At 45.2% G+C, this 17,576-nt stretch overlaps 1 protein-coding gene across 3 annotated transcripts in view; it reads right to left on the reverse strand.

Annotated features, from left to right (window-relative positions):
• ZNF385C (zinc finger protein 385C) overlaps positions 1 to 7,461 on the reverse strand; it is a 160,071-nt gene extending 152,610 nt beyond the window's left edge. For 2 of the 3 annotated variants that reach the window (XM_083469874.1, XM_083469872.1), the window contains exon 1: positions 7,335 to 7,461. Coding sequence is in view for 1 of the 3 variants with exons in the window: in XM_083469870.1 (XP_083325996.1) it covers positions 5,961 to 6,009 (49 nt within the window). In the remaining 2 variants the exon portion in view is untranslated. Of the gene's footprint in view, positions 1 to 5,960; positions 6,042 to 7,334 lie in introns of all 3 variants that reach the window. The other variant, XM_083469870.1, reaches the window with a different exon arrangement.
• Positions 7,462 to 17,576: the final 10,115 nt, after the last annotated feature.

Below are 17,576 nucleotides of genomic sequence, written 5' to 3' on the forward strand. Positions count from 1 at the left end.
GGTACCGCTCCAGTGGGAAGGTAAAAAAAAAGAAAAAGGCGTTTCCGTGCTCTGGTTCGCCAGAAGCGACTTAGTCATGCTGGCCATATGACCCGGAAGCTGTATGCCGGCTCCCTCGGCCAACAAAGCGAGATGAGCGCCGCAACCCCAGAGTTGGACACGACTGGACTTAATGGTCAGGGGTCCCTTTACCTTTACCTATGTCCACAAGGACAGCCTTGTTCTTCCTGCAGCTGCTATGGGCTAAACCTCTTGTGATAAAAAGGCCCTCAGCTGTGGGGAAATGGGTTGTTGTTGCTCAGAGGATCCTGCCTTTAGGCAGGCACTCAGATTGGATAACATTTGAGGCCATTTCCTCCTTTGATTCCTTGACAAACAGCTTGAGGGCATATTACTGGTTCTGGTTATTACGCCTCCCCGCAGACTTCCAAGAAGTTTCTGAAACATAGAGGCGTTCTTTATGACCGTTTGTGGGCCGTGTAAAGAAGTTCTTATTTGTCCTCACCAGTGCAAATTGACATTTCTCAAGATCATGGACATAATTCTTGACAGTGGATAAAGAAATTGCAATTGCTGCTTGAGCAGCAGTCTTTGTATGCTTCAATCAGTCTAAAATTATGGCAGCACACTGCCTGGCCAGCTCCTCTGCACTGTTTCAGAGTTGTACATTCTGTTTGTTTTGTACGATTCAAGCCTTCCTTCCAGGTTCTGAGCAAAGAAATATAGTAAGATGTTTCTAACTCAGGGAAGGGTGTGGAGGAGGAACACCAAGGGCTACTTCACTCATATAAAATCACAGCTTGCGGGAAAGAGGTAGGCAAACTTTCAAAAATGTACTCAAACACAAGACAGCAACTTAAAAGGCATGCCCTGTCTCAATGCCTGGATTGTGTACTGCAAAAGGCTGAGACCAGGGAACAGCTTGTTTTGAGTATAAAATGGGTACCAAACCGAAAAAAGTTTAAGAAGGGTGGGGACAAATTCCAGGAAGGACTTTGCTGACATAGGAGCTGAACAGACATCTCTTTTTTTAATTGCAGACTTTGCTGAGAGCCTAGCAACACTAAGTAATGGCTCCGTTTATGGAAGTGTGCAAACTTTATAATGATCTTGTTTTCAACTATAACACCTATCATAGCTGTCTCAGGCAAACAGTACAGGCCGTTCAGCGTCAGCTTCTGAAAGGACAACTGTTCAGCTCTTGGGGAGAGGGAGGGAGGGAGGGAGAGAGAGAGAGAGAGAGAGAGAGAGAACACCTGCATATACCATTGCAATAGATTAAAGCAAGCAAATATATGTGCCTCAATGATCCCCCCAAGTAGTTTTCACTTTTTGATAAGAATAAGCTGGGACCCTCAACTGCTCTTGTCTCACAGCTGGTTTCTATCAAAGGAGGCGGTTCGGGAATAAAAAACCCCCTCTTGTTTACCATAATCATTTATTGAGTGTGTCCAGCGCATCAAAGTAACATGCCAAATTGTCTGGAACAGCACCTACATCTCTGAATTCAAGTGTGGTTGCTTCTATCCCTGGTAGATATTTGCATATGTGCCGCTCTCCGCATACCCTCCGTCTCCTTGTTCTGCCCATCATTTCCCCATAATCACAGCATTATCTGTTTTTCTCTCCACTGTATGTCTTGTCCCACACCTCTCTCCCATGTGAATAGCAAGTGCTGTCAAATTTTTCCCTTTCTCTCTCACTCACGCACCTCTGTTAAGTGCCGTGACCAGGTATCTTTAAAGCAGAGATGAGAGAAATGCCCCTGAGGAATTTCACTGGTGTTATCAAAACTTTTACAGCGGCTCTTGAAATTCACTGCTGGTCTAGTTGCTAATAGCATATTCATTCTCTCCCTCTCTCTCTCTCTCTGTGTGTGTGTGTGTGTGTGTGTATGTGTAGGGGGGAGAGAGAGACACACTACCTCAATTTTCACACACAGCTGGAAAAATGTATGCAGGAATTCTGTACTTCTGGGCTGCATATTTTCTTTTCAACCTGCAAATTTCACTTCAGATCCATGGGTAAGGTTTCTAAGCATGTGCGCGCACACACACACACACACACACACAAAACACACACTGCACACCACTCCTCAAATAGTCCATTCCATGTCCTTTTAAAGGGACTATAAAACCACCGCAAGCGCTAATCTACATTGCATAAGTAGCCAAATTAATTGAATAATGTATCTGAAGACACAAGGGGACGGCTGATCTCTTCTGTTTGCAGATTCTTTCTCTTGGTTCCCCACTTCCGATCACTGAGCTTAATTTGCCAAAGGCGTAATTACTTTATGGGCACAAAAACTATAAACGTTATGGACCAGCTGCCAAGGCTCTCAAACAGCGTGCTCTCATGAGATTCTAACAGGAAGCCCAGCCTGAAGGATCTCTTCGGCGCTGCACTCAGAGCACGACTATGGGGCTGAAGTCCAGGGCCCCCACCCAGCAGAAGGAGCAGGAGGTTTGGAGCCCCCTGCCCAAAATGAAACAGAGTTAGCTAACCCCATTTTAAAGTCAGCAAAGCAATCAATACACATTACTACCCTATGTCCACAGTCTGAAATTATCTATGTGGCTGAAAGGGGAGTCTATTAGGGCTGCACGAGACCCTTGCCTGAAATCTTGGAGAGCCACTGACAGCCAAAACAGGCTGGCCCAACTCATGATAAGGCAACTTCCTATGTTCCTAAATGTCATCCGTGGTTTCAAATAATAACAAAATCATTCAACAAAATCAATCTGGTACAAAATCAATCTGGTACAAGCTCCCATCCATCCCTTTTGTCAAAACTACTTGCCATACAGCTGGAAACTTTACACACGGACTTGGTGATGCAAGAAACACAACAAAATCGTAACTACACCTACTAGCTATAGACCTTCAGTTGCTTTTTATAATGATGTTTGGTTTTCCATTAAGGAACCACAATTGGTCTGTATTTTTTAAAAGCCGATCGTGATTGTGTTTGCATGTACTGTAGTAACTTTTTTAAACAGAACTTCTGGAGCTGAAAAAATTACTGGTGGTGGTCAAACCTTTTATTCTTTAAGACTTGGTTTTTACGGATAATTTTATTTGTTGCTGTACAAGATGTAAAAGGGGGAAAACCAACCACAGACTGATGTCAGATAAATGGATTCAAAGGACAAGAAATAAGCTATCTGTTGGGATATTCAGGTTTTTAAAATAGATATTCTGGGGGCCCCCAATGATTAATGCTGTTTTAGCAACAAATCAAAATATTAAATACCAGTACATCAAAATCTGGATCTGGCATGCTCATACAAATATTATTGACATAACAATAATAAACAAAAATTAAGAAGTTGGGGTGCGTTGTTGCTTTTTATTTCAATATTGAATTTCAGGGGGGAATCTGAAATTGCTTTTAAAAACACACACACACAAACATTCCAAAATAACACACACACACACACACACACACACACACACAAATGCCCCACTGAATTTGTATGAAAGCTTCTTACAGTTCTAGCACAGAAATCCCATTTTTCTCAGTAACGTAAACTGCACAGCTTTGGTCAGTACTGAGGTTTGCAAGGGGGCCTGTTTGAGTACATTCCACCCCCAACTAAGGTACCTGCAGTTATAGCTACACTTGGGCTCAGGTTACGCATTTGCAGAAATACAAAATACAAAAAAAATGAGATGTGCTGACTACTGAAGCACTAAATATCTCATATGCACACTACACATCCAAACAACAGACAACTGTATTTTGTATTAGGAAAGTGAGACACACAAGCCTTATTCAAACCCAAAAAAATCCATCACATTTTTTGAGTAATTGTTCCATTTCTTGTTCAGCAGCTTGTTGTAATTTAAAAAAACAAACAAACACTGGATCTAAGAAAGTGTTTGGATGTTTACTATCCCTTCCTTTTTCTTGTCTGATTTGTTGTGACAAAAGAGACCCTTAGAATTATTATTATTATTATTATTATTATTATTATTATTTTATTTAGACCCCTCCCATCTGGCTGGGTTGCCGGAAGAAGATCCTGCCCTGTTAACATCCCTTGGTGTAAATTGCCCAAAACTCACACATGGGAGCACCCCAAAATGTTTGCCATGCAGCAGCTGGTTTGGGGTGCTTTAATGTCCAGTAAAGTGACAAGTTTGCAAAAACCTGTGATTGCAAGGTATTCTTGAAGCAAACAGGACTATATCCTCCTACGATTCCCAACCAAGGACAAGCTCCTTTGGAAGGTTAATAAAAGTGTCAAAGCTTCACTGTGAACAATCTTTATCTGTACCAGAACCGTTATTGTACAATTAACAGTCACCCTACTGGTGCCCTTGAGAGAGGGAGGTATCATTGTCCCATCTTCTTTTTTAATAGGATTATGGGTAGTGGAGAATTCCCAACCACAGGATGTGACCCAAATAAGGAGAACACATCGAGAATGGAAGCAAAGCTTTTGTTAGACTGATAGATTCAAACAAACACACAAAAACTATTTGCAAACTATTGTTGATGCAAAATGGTTGGTCTTGAGTTAGCTCCAAAGTTCAAATGATGCAGTGTGGCTCACCTAGTAATTTAAACTGGATTAATTTTTGTTGAAGTGTGGGGCTGTAAACTGCCTAGCAATGGACACTTCCCCACATAGCAGTTATGCAGAACTCAGCCTATAAGCCCAATATGAAGCTGTATGAGGAAGAATTGTGTCTAAAAGCACAGAGGAGATAGTCCTCATTTGTTGCTACTCCTTACAATACTGTTTTCAGTGAATGTTAGGTGTCTGAAACTTGGTTTCTCATTCTTCATTGTAAGCTTCTGATTATTGGAAACCTAGTAGTAGATAGGTAGCCGTGTTGGTCTGCCATAGTCAAAATAAAAAAATTCCTTCCAGTAGCACCTTAAAGACCAACTAAGTTAGTTCTTGGTATGAGCTTTCGTGTGCATGCACACTTGTGTATCTGAAGAAGTGTGCATGCACACGAAAGCTCATACCAAGAACTAACTTAGTTGGTCTTTAAGGTGCTACTGGAAGGAATTTTTTTATTTTGACTATTGGAAACCTAGTTAGTGGCCCAGGGTTTATATGGTATTAACCAACTACTTTCGTTGTCCAATTTCACCGGACTAAAGTGTGGAAATGACTGAAGTGAGAAAGAATTCGTCATCACTCCTAGTGAAGAATTCTGTCCGGTGCCTAATTAATTCTTTACTATGCGTATTTCAAAGTTAGCACAAGCCTACTGTAAAAAAATTAAATATATATTATACTGGGTTTGGCCACTTAAAGAGCTCTGTAATGATCACACTGAAACACTATTAAAACTTCTTCCACCGTTGTAAACGATTTTGAGCCTTTTCAGTTAAACGATTCACAAGGTGGTCTGCTTGGCTAAGATATGTAAGGAAATATATATTATTGATCCAGCTTCTACTGACACACAGGGTCTTTGAGATACACAAAAAAAGGTTGACTTAAGGGTGAATACCCAATCCCATTTTTTCTGCATCGAGTTCACTCCCATCACTTAATTTGAGAAGCGGTGTACACATCAATCCTGCTGTTTCTAATAAAATGCTGCATTTTTGTGCATTCCCGCCCCCCAACCAGCTTCCATCCAAACTGAGACAAACAACTTGCATTTTAAGCTGGTAATACAAACACATCCTAAAAGTTCTGTGCAGCTGCAGTAACTCAAAAAGGTTGGGTTGTGTGTATATCTACAGCAAAAGAAAGTAGGGCAATTTGCTTATCTTTCCCATTGCTGAACTGCTTGTGTAGCTCAAAAGACCGCACAGTCGTATATCAGCAGCACTTGGTGCACTATGAGGCGTTATCTGCCTTTTCCGTTGCCTGATTGAGAGATCTGTTATGTCAAAAGCTTGCATACTCTTGCACCAAGCATCAACTAGAGACAGAGGAAGCATTTTGTTTGGAAAAGCATGCAAACTTGCAGCTTACACAGCTCACCTTGTCCGGGGGTGTTGGTTCTGATGCAGTGATGCAGTCTTCGTACCATGGGCCACTAACTAGGTTTCCAATAATCAGAAGCTTACAATGGAGAATGAGAAACCAAGTTTCAGACACCTAACATTCACTAAAAACAGTATTGTAAGGAGTAGCAACAAATGAGGACTATCTCCTCTGTGCTTTTGAACATGTCCTTCCATTTGGCTAAAGGCATGCGTCATGCAGTTCATAGTCCCATGGTTTGTATCTGAAATTCCTTGAAACCACAGTCAAGTTAAAAAAGTGTCCCAGTACAGAGTTTTCCTACAAAATGACCATTCTTGGGTCACCGACTACCCTTCTTCTGCAAAGGACATTCCACCTCCTGAAACATGATTTTTGGTTCCTATTAAATAAAGCATCTTTACACGACTGCTGGCCTGCAGCACACTAACACCTTGTTCATGAAACATAAAAAAATTACAGGAAAATCAACACAAGTTAGGAGGGGGGAGGCAACACCACCACATCCAGACTCCTGAGGGGGATAGAGGAGGGTTTTCCAAAAGTTCCCTTTGCTTCTCTCTTACAGAAACCGGATCACTTGGAGAGATAAAACCAGGTGAGAGCAGGTATAGATAGGCAAGAAAGTGAATTGCAACGGGGGGGGGGAGATCAAGGAGAGAAATAGAGGCGGAAAACATGAAGGGGGGAGGAATTAGGAAGGGAAGGTGGAAAGTGGAATACAGGCAAAGACAAACAGACTCCTTCGAAGCTTAAAGTATCTGTTTGCAAAGAATCTGTAATCCAATATCTAGATGATATTCCCAAAACTACTAAAACGGTTTCAGGATTATTTAAATTGAGATTTTTAAAGTTAAATTTAAAACTACTTAATGATGGCTACCGAGTCTTTCCGTCTGGATTACCCACGTTTTATGGATTTCCCCCTCCCTTTCTTCTATGAATTTTACTGTCGAAAGTATGCCAATAAAGGCTGAATGAATGACAGACAGAGAAAATGAATGGAAGGGACTGACAGGTAGGAGCAGCGACTGGCAGGAGATGCAAGGCTCTGACGGAGGGCAGGTGGGTGGGTTAAGATGGGCTTGCCCTCCTTCCCTCTTTCGAAAGCGTTTCCCCGGTGCGTGGGGCACGCAGAAGTCTCCTGCGTGCTCCTAAAGCCCACTTTTTTCTCTCCCCCACGCACACCTGCCCGTGAGTTAACGGAGCAGCAAAGACCGGTTCCGCCTCCTTCGCCTTTTGCACAGCCAAATGCGATTCTCCGGAGAGGGGGAGAATCCCTGCAAGCGCCTAGATGCACACACCTCTTTATACCGCCCACCCACCCTTCTCCCCCTACCCCACGCACCCAGCCCCCCACATGCAGTTTACCTGGCCAGCTGCTGCTCAGCCGGGCATGGCTTGCAACATCTTCCCCTCCTCGCGGGCAGCTAGCAGGTAGCAGCAAGCAGCGGCGCAGCGCCCGCTCTAGGGCAGAGTGCGCGTGCCAACGCCGCGCGCCAGCCTCCCCGGACCCTTGGGGACGCGCACGCGCGCCATCCCAGGCTCGTGGGGGGGGCGTAGCTGCCGGCCGCTCCCCCGCCTCGCGCTGCGGTGGGGGGAGAGCCGTGACCCGGGCGAGCGGGCCAAGCACGACAGCTGCACCAATTAGCGCCCAAGGGGGGGAAACGTTTTGCATTGCTGGCTCCTGGGGGGGGGGGAGGAGAGGGAGAGGGGGGGGCATCACCCGCCTGCCTTTAAGGAGCCGGGAGTGTTTGCTTGCTTGTTTAGCCTAATCACCCCGGGGGGATCACCCAAAATAAATAGCAGGGGAACCAAACCAGGACTGGAGCCAAGATTTTTCGCAAAGGACAAAACATTGGAACCAACTTCTAGGGGCCAAAGTCCCTTCGCCCCCCCCCGCCCATAAAATATTGGAGAGCCCCCTCCCCAAGCTGATGGGCATTGCCATTCAAATGGTGTGCATGGGCCGTGTCGTGTGATTGATTACGCTGGGCTTACCTGCCGGCCTACCCCAAAATTTTATTCAGGTTGGCACCCTTGGGGCAAGATGGGCCCCCTGTCTCCCCACGCCCCCATGTGCTGCAGCTTACTTTGACAGCTGGAACCCAGGAGGTGTACTGGAGGGGAGGACCACCAAGGGCATGCGGGTGGGTTCGGTGTGCAGGGCCGGCCCACGTATGAGACAAGGTGAGGCGACGGCCTTGGGCAGCAGGATACACAGGGGCGGTGGATTGTGGCCTCCGAGGAATGCCTCGTGTGCTGCCACAGGGGCAGCGATGGCTGTGGCATGTCGCTTGGAAGCCAGACCTGCCACCAGTTCAGCAGCCATCCCCCAGTGCCCCCCCAACACCCTCTTGGCAAATGGGATGCATTGCTGATCTCCTCCTAGGGAAGAAATGGCGGGGGCTCTCCTGGGCTTTGCACCCACCTGGCATGATTCAGAGTGCCTCCCATCCCACAACATCAACCTTTGATTCCCACTTCATCTGTCAGGTAAGGTTTACTTGATTCTCCCTGATGTAGATCTTCACCTGCCCCTTCTCTGGTGGTGGGAGAGAGGGGCAACATTTTGTGGTCACCTCAGGTGCCAAAATGTCTTGGACCAGACATGCATGTGTGTGTGTGAGAGAGAGAGGGACAGGGCCAAGGGTGCCAACTTGAATAAAATATTGGGGGCCCCAAGTAAGCCCCACCCCACATAATTGATCACAAGACACACACCATTTGAATAGCAATGCCCATCAACCTGGAGGGGACCAGCTCACTCAAATAATTTTATTGGGGTCCCTAGGAATTTGCTCCTACGGACAGGGCTGACCCAAGACATTTGGGTCCTGAGGTAAGCCACAAAATGGCTTCCCACTCCCACCAGGGAAGAATGGGTGAGTGAAGATCTACATTAGGAACAAGGTTGCCTCACCTTGCTTCACAGGTGAGCTGGAACAGCATTTTCCATACAAGATATGGCAGAAAAGCTAAGAATGGAGGGCAGGGCCAGACCATGATGTTTTACTGCCTGAGATGCCACAGCATATTGACCCCCCCCCCATTCCCCATCAAGGTGCAAGGCCAGCTAAGTTATTTTGGTGGCAGACATTTCTTCCCTCTCCCTGGCATAAAAATAAAAAAATCCAAAAATGATAAATTAAATAACTTAACATTTTGCTGCCCTTTCAAAAAAATCTGCCTGAGGCAGCCACCTCACTTTGCCTAATGGTAGGACTGGCCCTGACAGAGGACGCAGTAAGGAGATATAAATAAACTTACGAAGGGGTGAAGCAAAGGGATGGGATTTCTTTGCTTTCTGTCATTTCCCAATGGAACTGAGAGGGTCTCACCCAACTGAAATGAGACAAAAATGTATTTGCTGTGACAAAATGTGCTTATCGGCATAGGCTTAGAACACTTTCTAAAGGCTGCAATCTGTACCTGCTTGCTTGGGGTAAAACCCCTCTGAACTCAGTGGAACTTTTTTCTGGGTAGACATGTAGGATGATAGATAGCCTGATAGGTCAATAAACACCATTGTAGTCACTGTGTTCAGTTTCTGGGGGAAACAGCATTGGGAGGGGGCTGTTAACCTGACCCTTTTTGCAGGCTTCCCAGAAGGATCTGGCTGGCCACTTTTGGCAGCAGGATACTGGGCTAAGATGGGCCTTCCTTTTTGTCTCATCCAGGAGTCGACTTATTTCTTACATTCGAAAGGAGGTGGGAGCGTGTCCATTTTTTGCTCTTTGCATTGAAGAGGTGAACCACAGGTCAAATTCAACAGTTGTAGCATTCCCCAAAATGAGAACACCCCAGCTTCCCCTGAAGAATTTTAGCCTGCTGTTATTCAATATTATAATTGATTATAATAAGTTAACATTGTTCGGCTCTGAATTTGTATCTGAATCATAGAGTTTGAAGGTACCTTTATAAAGTCATCCAGTCTGACTTCCGGGTTGGCGCCTCCGGCAATGGCGGAGCTCCTCTGATCGGGAGGAACTAGCTCCGCGAAAACCAGGGTCTGACCGCCACGGCGAAGGCGGAGACCCACTGAAATCACAAGCGGGAGAAGCTTGTGAACTTGGGATTCGGCTGGCACCTTTGCGCCTCCCCTACTCGCGGGGAAACCCGGTTTCGGGGATCCGGAGCGACGTGGGGTGAGTGGCGCAGTGCTTCGAATCGACTGCTTTTTTCGCAGAGTGAAGCCGCATTGCTGTTGCCGGAGAGCGCTGACTTTTTCCTGTGGACAATTGGACTTTAAACAACTACCCATGAGTAGAATGCAAAATTGGATCTTCAAATAATTTAATTTGGCACTGAAACAGGGAAGGTTTTAAACAGGAAGTCCGCCTTCCCCTTTTTTGTAAATAGATTGAAGCAAAGACGTTATAAGCTAAAGTCTTTGGAAGATTTTGGCAAAGGATTGAATTTTCATCGGTTAAAGTTACTAAACCCCCCCTGGAAGCAGGAGAAGGGGGGGGATTTTGGACTTAGTGAGCCTGCAGGAGGGAGTGAAAAATCAAATTATCACTGCTCCGAACCTGGAAAAGGGCTGCCAGAAAAAGGGAAATTCTGGGAGAGTTCATTGACTGTGAACAGAACATTTTTGACAACTAGTTATATAAGAGAAAGATACTGTTTCCATTGTCCTCTTCTGCGTTTAAAAAAGAGGAAAAGTAACTGGAAAGTGAAACTATTTTTATGGTTTGAATTGTGCTCGAAAGGATTGATACAAATGGAGACTTTCCCTCTAGAGGGTTTTTTTGAAACTGTCACAGGACTGCACCAGCTGTATGATAAGTAAGCGTGAGAACTAGAGATTGACCTTGGACCACTCAAAATGTTGATAGGAGAAACCATTGTGACGGTATTATGTAAGATAAGCTATTCGCTGGAACAGCTCCATAAGAAGACAGATGACACTTCTTTTAAAATTGACAATTTGGACCAAAAAGTGACTAATTGGAGTCAAAAAGTGAGCATCAATACAGGAACAATTCAGGATTTGGCACAAGAAACTACTTTGGTTGGACAGATTGCGGAGGAGAAAGAGAAAGCTGTGGTTGCTGAGCCTAAAGTAATACAAGTGGGTTCTTCAGCCATACAGAAGCAAATTGAGGACTACAAGTTGAGGCCTTTACGATTGAATCTAGAAAAAGCCAGATTTTGAAGATTGGATCCCGGCTTGGACGGAAGAAGGAAAGTTGGAAAGATCCTTCTATGCAGGGATTAACTGACTTTTGGGATATGGACTTGGGTTTGGAGGAGACTGGAGTTTTGAGGGCCTTGGGATTTGGAGGAATATTGAAACATGTCATGAAATATCTTATAGACCTTAGCTTCAACTATGGAAATTTGGCTGACTTGTCCGGAAGGAATAAAAGTATTGCTAGGTTGGAGTTTTCTTGAGATTTGCTTTTTGGCACTAAAGAATATGAAGAAGACCTGCAGAAGGGACCTGGAAAAGACTTAAGAGCCTCGGACATAAGATCTCCAGGTTGATGGACTATATGGATTTGACGGAAAGGATTGGCAGAATCCGAAACCAGGAAGAGGAGATGGTGGATGAAGATTAGAGATTTTAAAGTTTATATATAGAAATATTGCAAAATTTAATGAATGATAGAAAAATGGTAGAAAGAAATTTTATGGCCTTAGTAGAAATGTTATAAGGAGTTAAGGATATATGAGTACTTAGTTTTTTAATGATAAAAAATATGTTAAGATATTTATAACATGACAGAAAATAGAGAAAGATGGAAAGGGTTTGCTGAAACAATTAATAGAAGTGGAATACAAAAAGGGAGGTGAGAGGAAGTAGAGGAAACAAGGGAATGAAAAATAGAGTATGGAAAGGGTGTGATTTATGTTTTTAAATGGTTATTGTTTTGTTTTGTTTAGGGTTAGGGTTTTGTTTAGTTTAATTTAATTTAATGTGATTAGGTTGTGTTTTGTATTGTTATATATTGTATTGTATTGTTCTTTTTTTCTTCCTTTGTTCTTTCTCTTTTGTTTCTTTTCTTTTCCTTTTCTGTAATTTTTAAAAGTAATAAATATTATATATATTATATATATATATATATATATATATATATATATATATATATATATATATGTTGGAGCTGGAACTTAACGAGTTAAGTTGTTCCCATGATGCCACACCATTCTGACGTCAGTTTTGGAAGCTTGGGAGGAGCTTGGGAGGAGTTTGTCATTCTCACTCTATGCTTTGAGGGGAAAAGAGCAGTCCTATAATGGGTGCAAGCAGTCCCGGTTGTTCCGGAGATTTATTGGAATAAACAGCTGTAAATAGACAAACCGGTGCTGTGTGTGTTTGTCTGGATGCTAAGCCAAACTACGTGACAGTTTACACCGCTGTGCGAAACTCTGCTGAGACGTGACTGAGAGCTGCGCAAGAGGAAGTGTGCCGGGCGGCCATAAATCACTAATTGGAGTCGCAAATCTATTAGCGGGGACCGCGGCTGACCAACAAAGTTCAAGAGGTTATGGGTAACCTTAATCACCGATCGTAAACCTGTCACGAGAGGCTGCCGAAAAGCTTTGATCTGCGGTGCAGAGCAGAGAAGCACGGCAGGAGAACGGGAGGCCGGAATCTGAAGCAAGCAAGCTGAAAGACGCTGTACTGAAGGCTACAGAGAGCTTGGAGCTGTGCCTAACGTTTGAAGGCAAGCTGACGACGATGCTGAAGCCAGCTTGGGGTCCTGCCTGAAGTTGTGAGAGGCAGAGGAGCTGATCTGCTAGACCGGGAGCTGGAGAGCGGCTGTTTTTTACGTGAGTACGCTGGGCCCCGGGGGAAGATGGCAGATGGCCAGGAGGTGTTTCAAGCTCCGTTTGAACAGCTTGAGGAACTCACCGCCCAAGCGTGGAATACCTGGGCAAGATGGGTGAGAGCGTGGTTCATAGCCACGGAAGTTTGGGACATTTCCCAGAGGGAACCAGTGCAACTGGTGGACAGAGATGGCAGAGATACAGAGATGCTGCAATCTGTTTCTCTGGAGGAGAAAATGCAGAGGGAGAAAGCTATGAAAGCTGAGATCTGCATGTTGAGAGCAGGTGTGCATGCTAATTTGCAACATCACCTGGAGGGCGTTGAATCTGCGTGTGAGGCCTGGAGAGTGCTGAAACGTCTGTGTGAAGACCCAGCAGGAGGCCAAGGGCAGGTGGAAGCTAAGAGCCTAGAGATGGCTGGAGCCCCTGTTCCTGATGATTTAGCCTCAAGGAGTGCTAGTGAGCAAGTCGGGGGGGCGGAAAGTTCCAAAGGCGAGTTTGAAAAGTTTTCCACTGAACCTGCTGGAATGAAGCGGCAGTTCAGGGGGGGCGGATCTGGCAAGGAGTGCTTTTCCGGAAGAAGGAGGGCCAAGCCAGCTGAAAAGAGCCCCAGGCAGTGTTTTTCCACTGGAGTTCATCGTTGCTACGTGTGTAATGCACCGGGACATCTGCGACGAGATTGCCCCCACCGGAGCAGAGAGGCAAGACAGGATGTTGCCAAGGTCAAACAGCTGAACTCTCATGGGAATCAGTCGGGTTTCCATGGCAACCGGTCTGGAAAAACAACCAGGCGTGGGACTGAGGCTGGTGGACGTGCCAGGTGCCAGGAAGAGACTTATCAGATCACGGCTAGTCTGGCGTTGGCTGAAGAAAGCTGTGAGACAAGCCCAGAGCTAAGTTTTGTTATTGACTCTGCAGCTAATTGCAATTTGATTCCAGAGACACCTGCTGTCGAGAGGTGGAATTGCAAAGCAATTTCGGCTGGAAAGACTGTTCTCTTTGCAAATGGACAGAAAAGAAATATGACTAATTCTGTAAATTTGCATTTTTCTATTTTACAGGAAACGTTGAAGTGTTGTACTGTTCCTGGGATGCACCACTGTCTTTTATCTGTGCCTTATTTACTGAAAAAGGGATTTAAGGTTTGTTTTCAGGATGATGTGTGCACAATCTCCAAAGGAGGGAGGATGCTTGCCAAGGTTAAAAAGGGGCAGAATGATCTCTTCATTCTTAAAACGTCTCTGGAGGGTGATGGGAAGGTTGAGGAAGCACAAGCACTGCGTGCTACAATTCCCAATCATGATGCATGTGTTCATGCTTGGCATACACGAACAGCTCATAGTTCTCTAGAAGAACTACAGGTGCTGCCGGAAGTTTCTAAAGGGTGTAAGATCTCAGAATGTGGACATGCTGTAAGTTGTGAAACTTGCAAACTGGCAAAGGTAAAAGGATGCAGTTATCCAAAAGTAGAGAGGATAACAACAAAACCTTTTGAACAAATTCACATAGATTTGTGGGGTCCTGTAAAGGAACCAAGTCTGGGAGGGTCAAGGTTTCTGCTTACGATGCAGGAAGATTTTACGCAGAATACCTGGACTCACGGTCTCAAATCCAAGGATGATGCAGCACAGCTGATCAAACGTTGGATTGAGGAGGTGGAACAAAGATTTTCCACCAGAGTGCAAGCTGTCACAAGTGACAGAGGAGCTCAATTTACAGGTTCTGCTTTGCAGAAGTTCTTTCGCAAGAAAGGGATACGTCACACAGTGACTTCACCCAATGAGAGGGGAGTGTCAGAGCTCAAGTGTCAGGCTCTGGTTAAAACTGCACAGGTGTTGCTGAAAGATTCTGGGTTACCTCCAAGGTTCTGGCTGGAGGCAATCAAGTATGTAAGCTTCACCTGGAATCGGACCTACAATTCAATGGTAGGTGACACACCGTTTGGGTTGTTGCATGGCAGGAAACCCCAGATTCATTTTTTGCATATGTTTGGGTCACGTGCATCTGTGTCAGCACCTGCTGCTTTGCAGGGGCCAGATGGATCCAAGTTCCGGAAAATGATTTTCTGTGGGTATGAGCCAACAGCGAGTGCATGGAGGTTTGCATTTCCATCAGGTGATCAGAGTAAGTTGCTGATCAGCAAGCACGCTGAGTTCTATGAGCAGGATAAAAAGTCAAAGACTGCTGTCAAGCGTGATGTTCTCTCAGAGTGTCTCTCTGACTCAGAACAGGAAGATTCTGAGGGGGAGGAAAGAGAGGCTGAGTCCGATGATGACGATCAGGTAACTGACCAAAGTCAGGAACAGGAGGAGGTATCTGTAGTTTCTCCACAGGTTGTGAAAAGAGAGGCCAAGAGTGAGCCTAGTTCTCCTGTGAGTGTAATGGAGAGGATTCGAAAACGCTTTAAGTCAGAAGGGGAATCCCGTGAGGCTGAGGACACAGTTCCTGGTGGCAGTGAGTCAGAGGTAACATCTGAGTTTGTGCCCAGAAGGTCTAGTCGCTCAACAAAGGGCATTCCACCTGAAAGGTACCAAGCGACAAGTGCGTGGGCAAAATTCGCACAGTGTGATTCTGGGAGTGTTGAAGGGGTTCAACAGGTGCCTGGGAAAGATGCCGGGAAGGGGCACAAGGCAAAGGGGAAGGTGTTGAACTCAAAAGGGTCTTGTCAGAATGGGCGGCAAAGGGGGGTGTTGGAGCTGGAACTTAACGAGTTAAGTTGTTCCCATGATGCCACACCATTCTGACGTCAGTTTTGGAAGCTTGGGAGGAGCTTGGGAGGAGTTTGTCATTCTCACTCTATGCTTTGAGGGGAAAAGAGCAGTCCTATAATGGGTGCAAGCAGTCCCGGTTGTTCCGGAGATTTATTGGAATAAACAGCTGTAAATAGACAAACCGGTGCTGTGTGTGTTTGTCTGGATGCTAAGCCAAACTACGTGACAGTTTACACCGCTGTGCGAAACTCTGCTGAGACGTGACTGAGAGCTGCGCAAGAGGAAGTGTGCCGGGCGGCCATAAATCGCTAATTGGAGTCGCAAATCTATTAGCGGGGACCGCGGCTGACCAACAAAGTTCAAGAATATATATATATATATATATATATATATATATATATATATATATATATATATATATATATTGCTTTCGTAGATTTTCACGGGTACAGATCTGGCTGGCACAGGGCACAAAACCACAGCTCGCCCCTATACACGAAGCCAAGCCAGAGCACAACTAAGTGCAGTACAGCCATCTTCTCAGAAAAACTCTTCACAAGCTCAAGAGGTCAAGACACGAAAGCTTTAGCAACTAATCCACACTTAATGACCCACCTAAGTGGTACTCAGAATATCACTCAAGAAATCACTCAAGATATCCCTCAAGTAATTAAGGAACAAAAGAAGAAAAGGCACACTAACCTGGGAACTTCCTCTCTGCCCAGAACGTTGGAGGCTATACACCACACCCCCTCAACAGTATTTATAGGAACTCAAACACTGAGATCCTGCTCTGTTCCAGTAACAAGAAGCCGAAAGCACCAGCCTGAAGATGACGAGTGAGACCTCGTCGAAACGTCGCCTAGACACCCCAACTCTTACACGGGAAGACACCCGAAGACACCAAAACCTCCATATATATATATATATATATATATATATATATATATAGTCATCCAGTCCAACTCAATTTAGGATCACGAGCGCAGGATGCAGCAGCTACAGCATCCCTTGGCAGGTGGCCCGCCAGCCAGCAAAGGAGAGCTCATCACTTCCTGAGTAGGCCGTCTGTTCCACTGGCAAAACAACTCATACCGTTACAACGTTTCTCTTAACATGTAGCTGACATCTGCTTCCCAAAAGTTTCTACCCATTGGTTCTGGGGCCCTGCCTTCTGGACCACACCTCTGTGCCCAACATCCCATCCATGTTATCTTTCAGCATTGGTGAGGACCACGCAACATATGCATTGTTGTTGTTTAGTTGTGCCCAACTCTTCGTGACCCCATGGACCAGACCAAGCCAGGCACGCCTGTCTTCTACTACCTCCCACAGTTTGATCAAACTCATGTTAGTATCTTCAAGAACACTGTCCAACCATCTCATCCTCTGTCGTCCCCTTCCCCTTGTGCCCTCCATCTTTCCCAACATCAGGGTCTTTTCCAGGGAGTCTTCTCTTCTCATGAGGTGGCCAAAGTATTGGAGCCTCAGCTTCAGGATCTGTCCTTCCAGTGAGCACTCAGGGCTGATTTCCTTCAGAATGGATACATTTGATCTTCTTGCAGTCCGTGGGACTCTCAAGAGTCTCCTCCAGCACCATAATTCAAAAGCATCAATTCTTCGGCGATCAGCCTTCTTTATGGTCCAGCTCTCACTTCCATACATCACTACTGGGAAAACCATAGCTTTAATGATACGGACCTTTGTCGGCAAGGTGATGTCTTATGCATACGTTGTCTTTTAAGGGACAGGATGGTGTCACTGCCAGCTTCGCATCCGCATCAGGGTTGCCAGCAGATCAGCTCATCAACTTGATATGCATGTGTTCGAAAGCGAAACCTTTTATGGCAAGAAAATGAATGCCTGCTTATCACACTACTCTTAGAAGGCAACCAAATACACAGCATGGATGCTTTTGGCTGCATGTTATGTGGGGGCAGGGGAACTGAACGATGGAAAAAGTGGGTGATGAACTTTGTGGAGGGAGGGGAATAGATTTTTGAAAAGCCTGCTTTTGGAAAACTGTATCCCAGAAAAAGAACTCGGGTAACAAACACTTCTAGAAGGAGGCCTGAATATATCACACAGAGTCCACTACTGACAGCTCAGTAGTGGCTTGTTT

The sequence above is a fragment of the Podarcis liolepis genome (genome assembly GCF_965112155.1).
Source record: "Podarcis liolepis genome assembly, chromosome: 13".
Classification (NCBI taxonomy): Eukaryota; Metazoa; Chordata; class Lepidosauria; order Squamata; family Lacertidae; genus Podarcis; species Podarcis liolepis.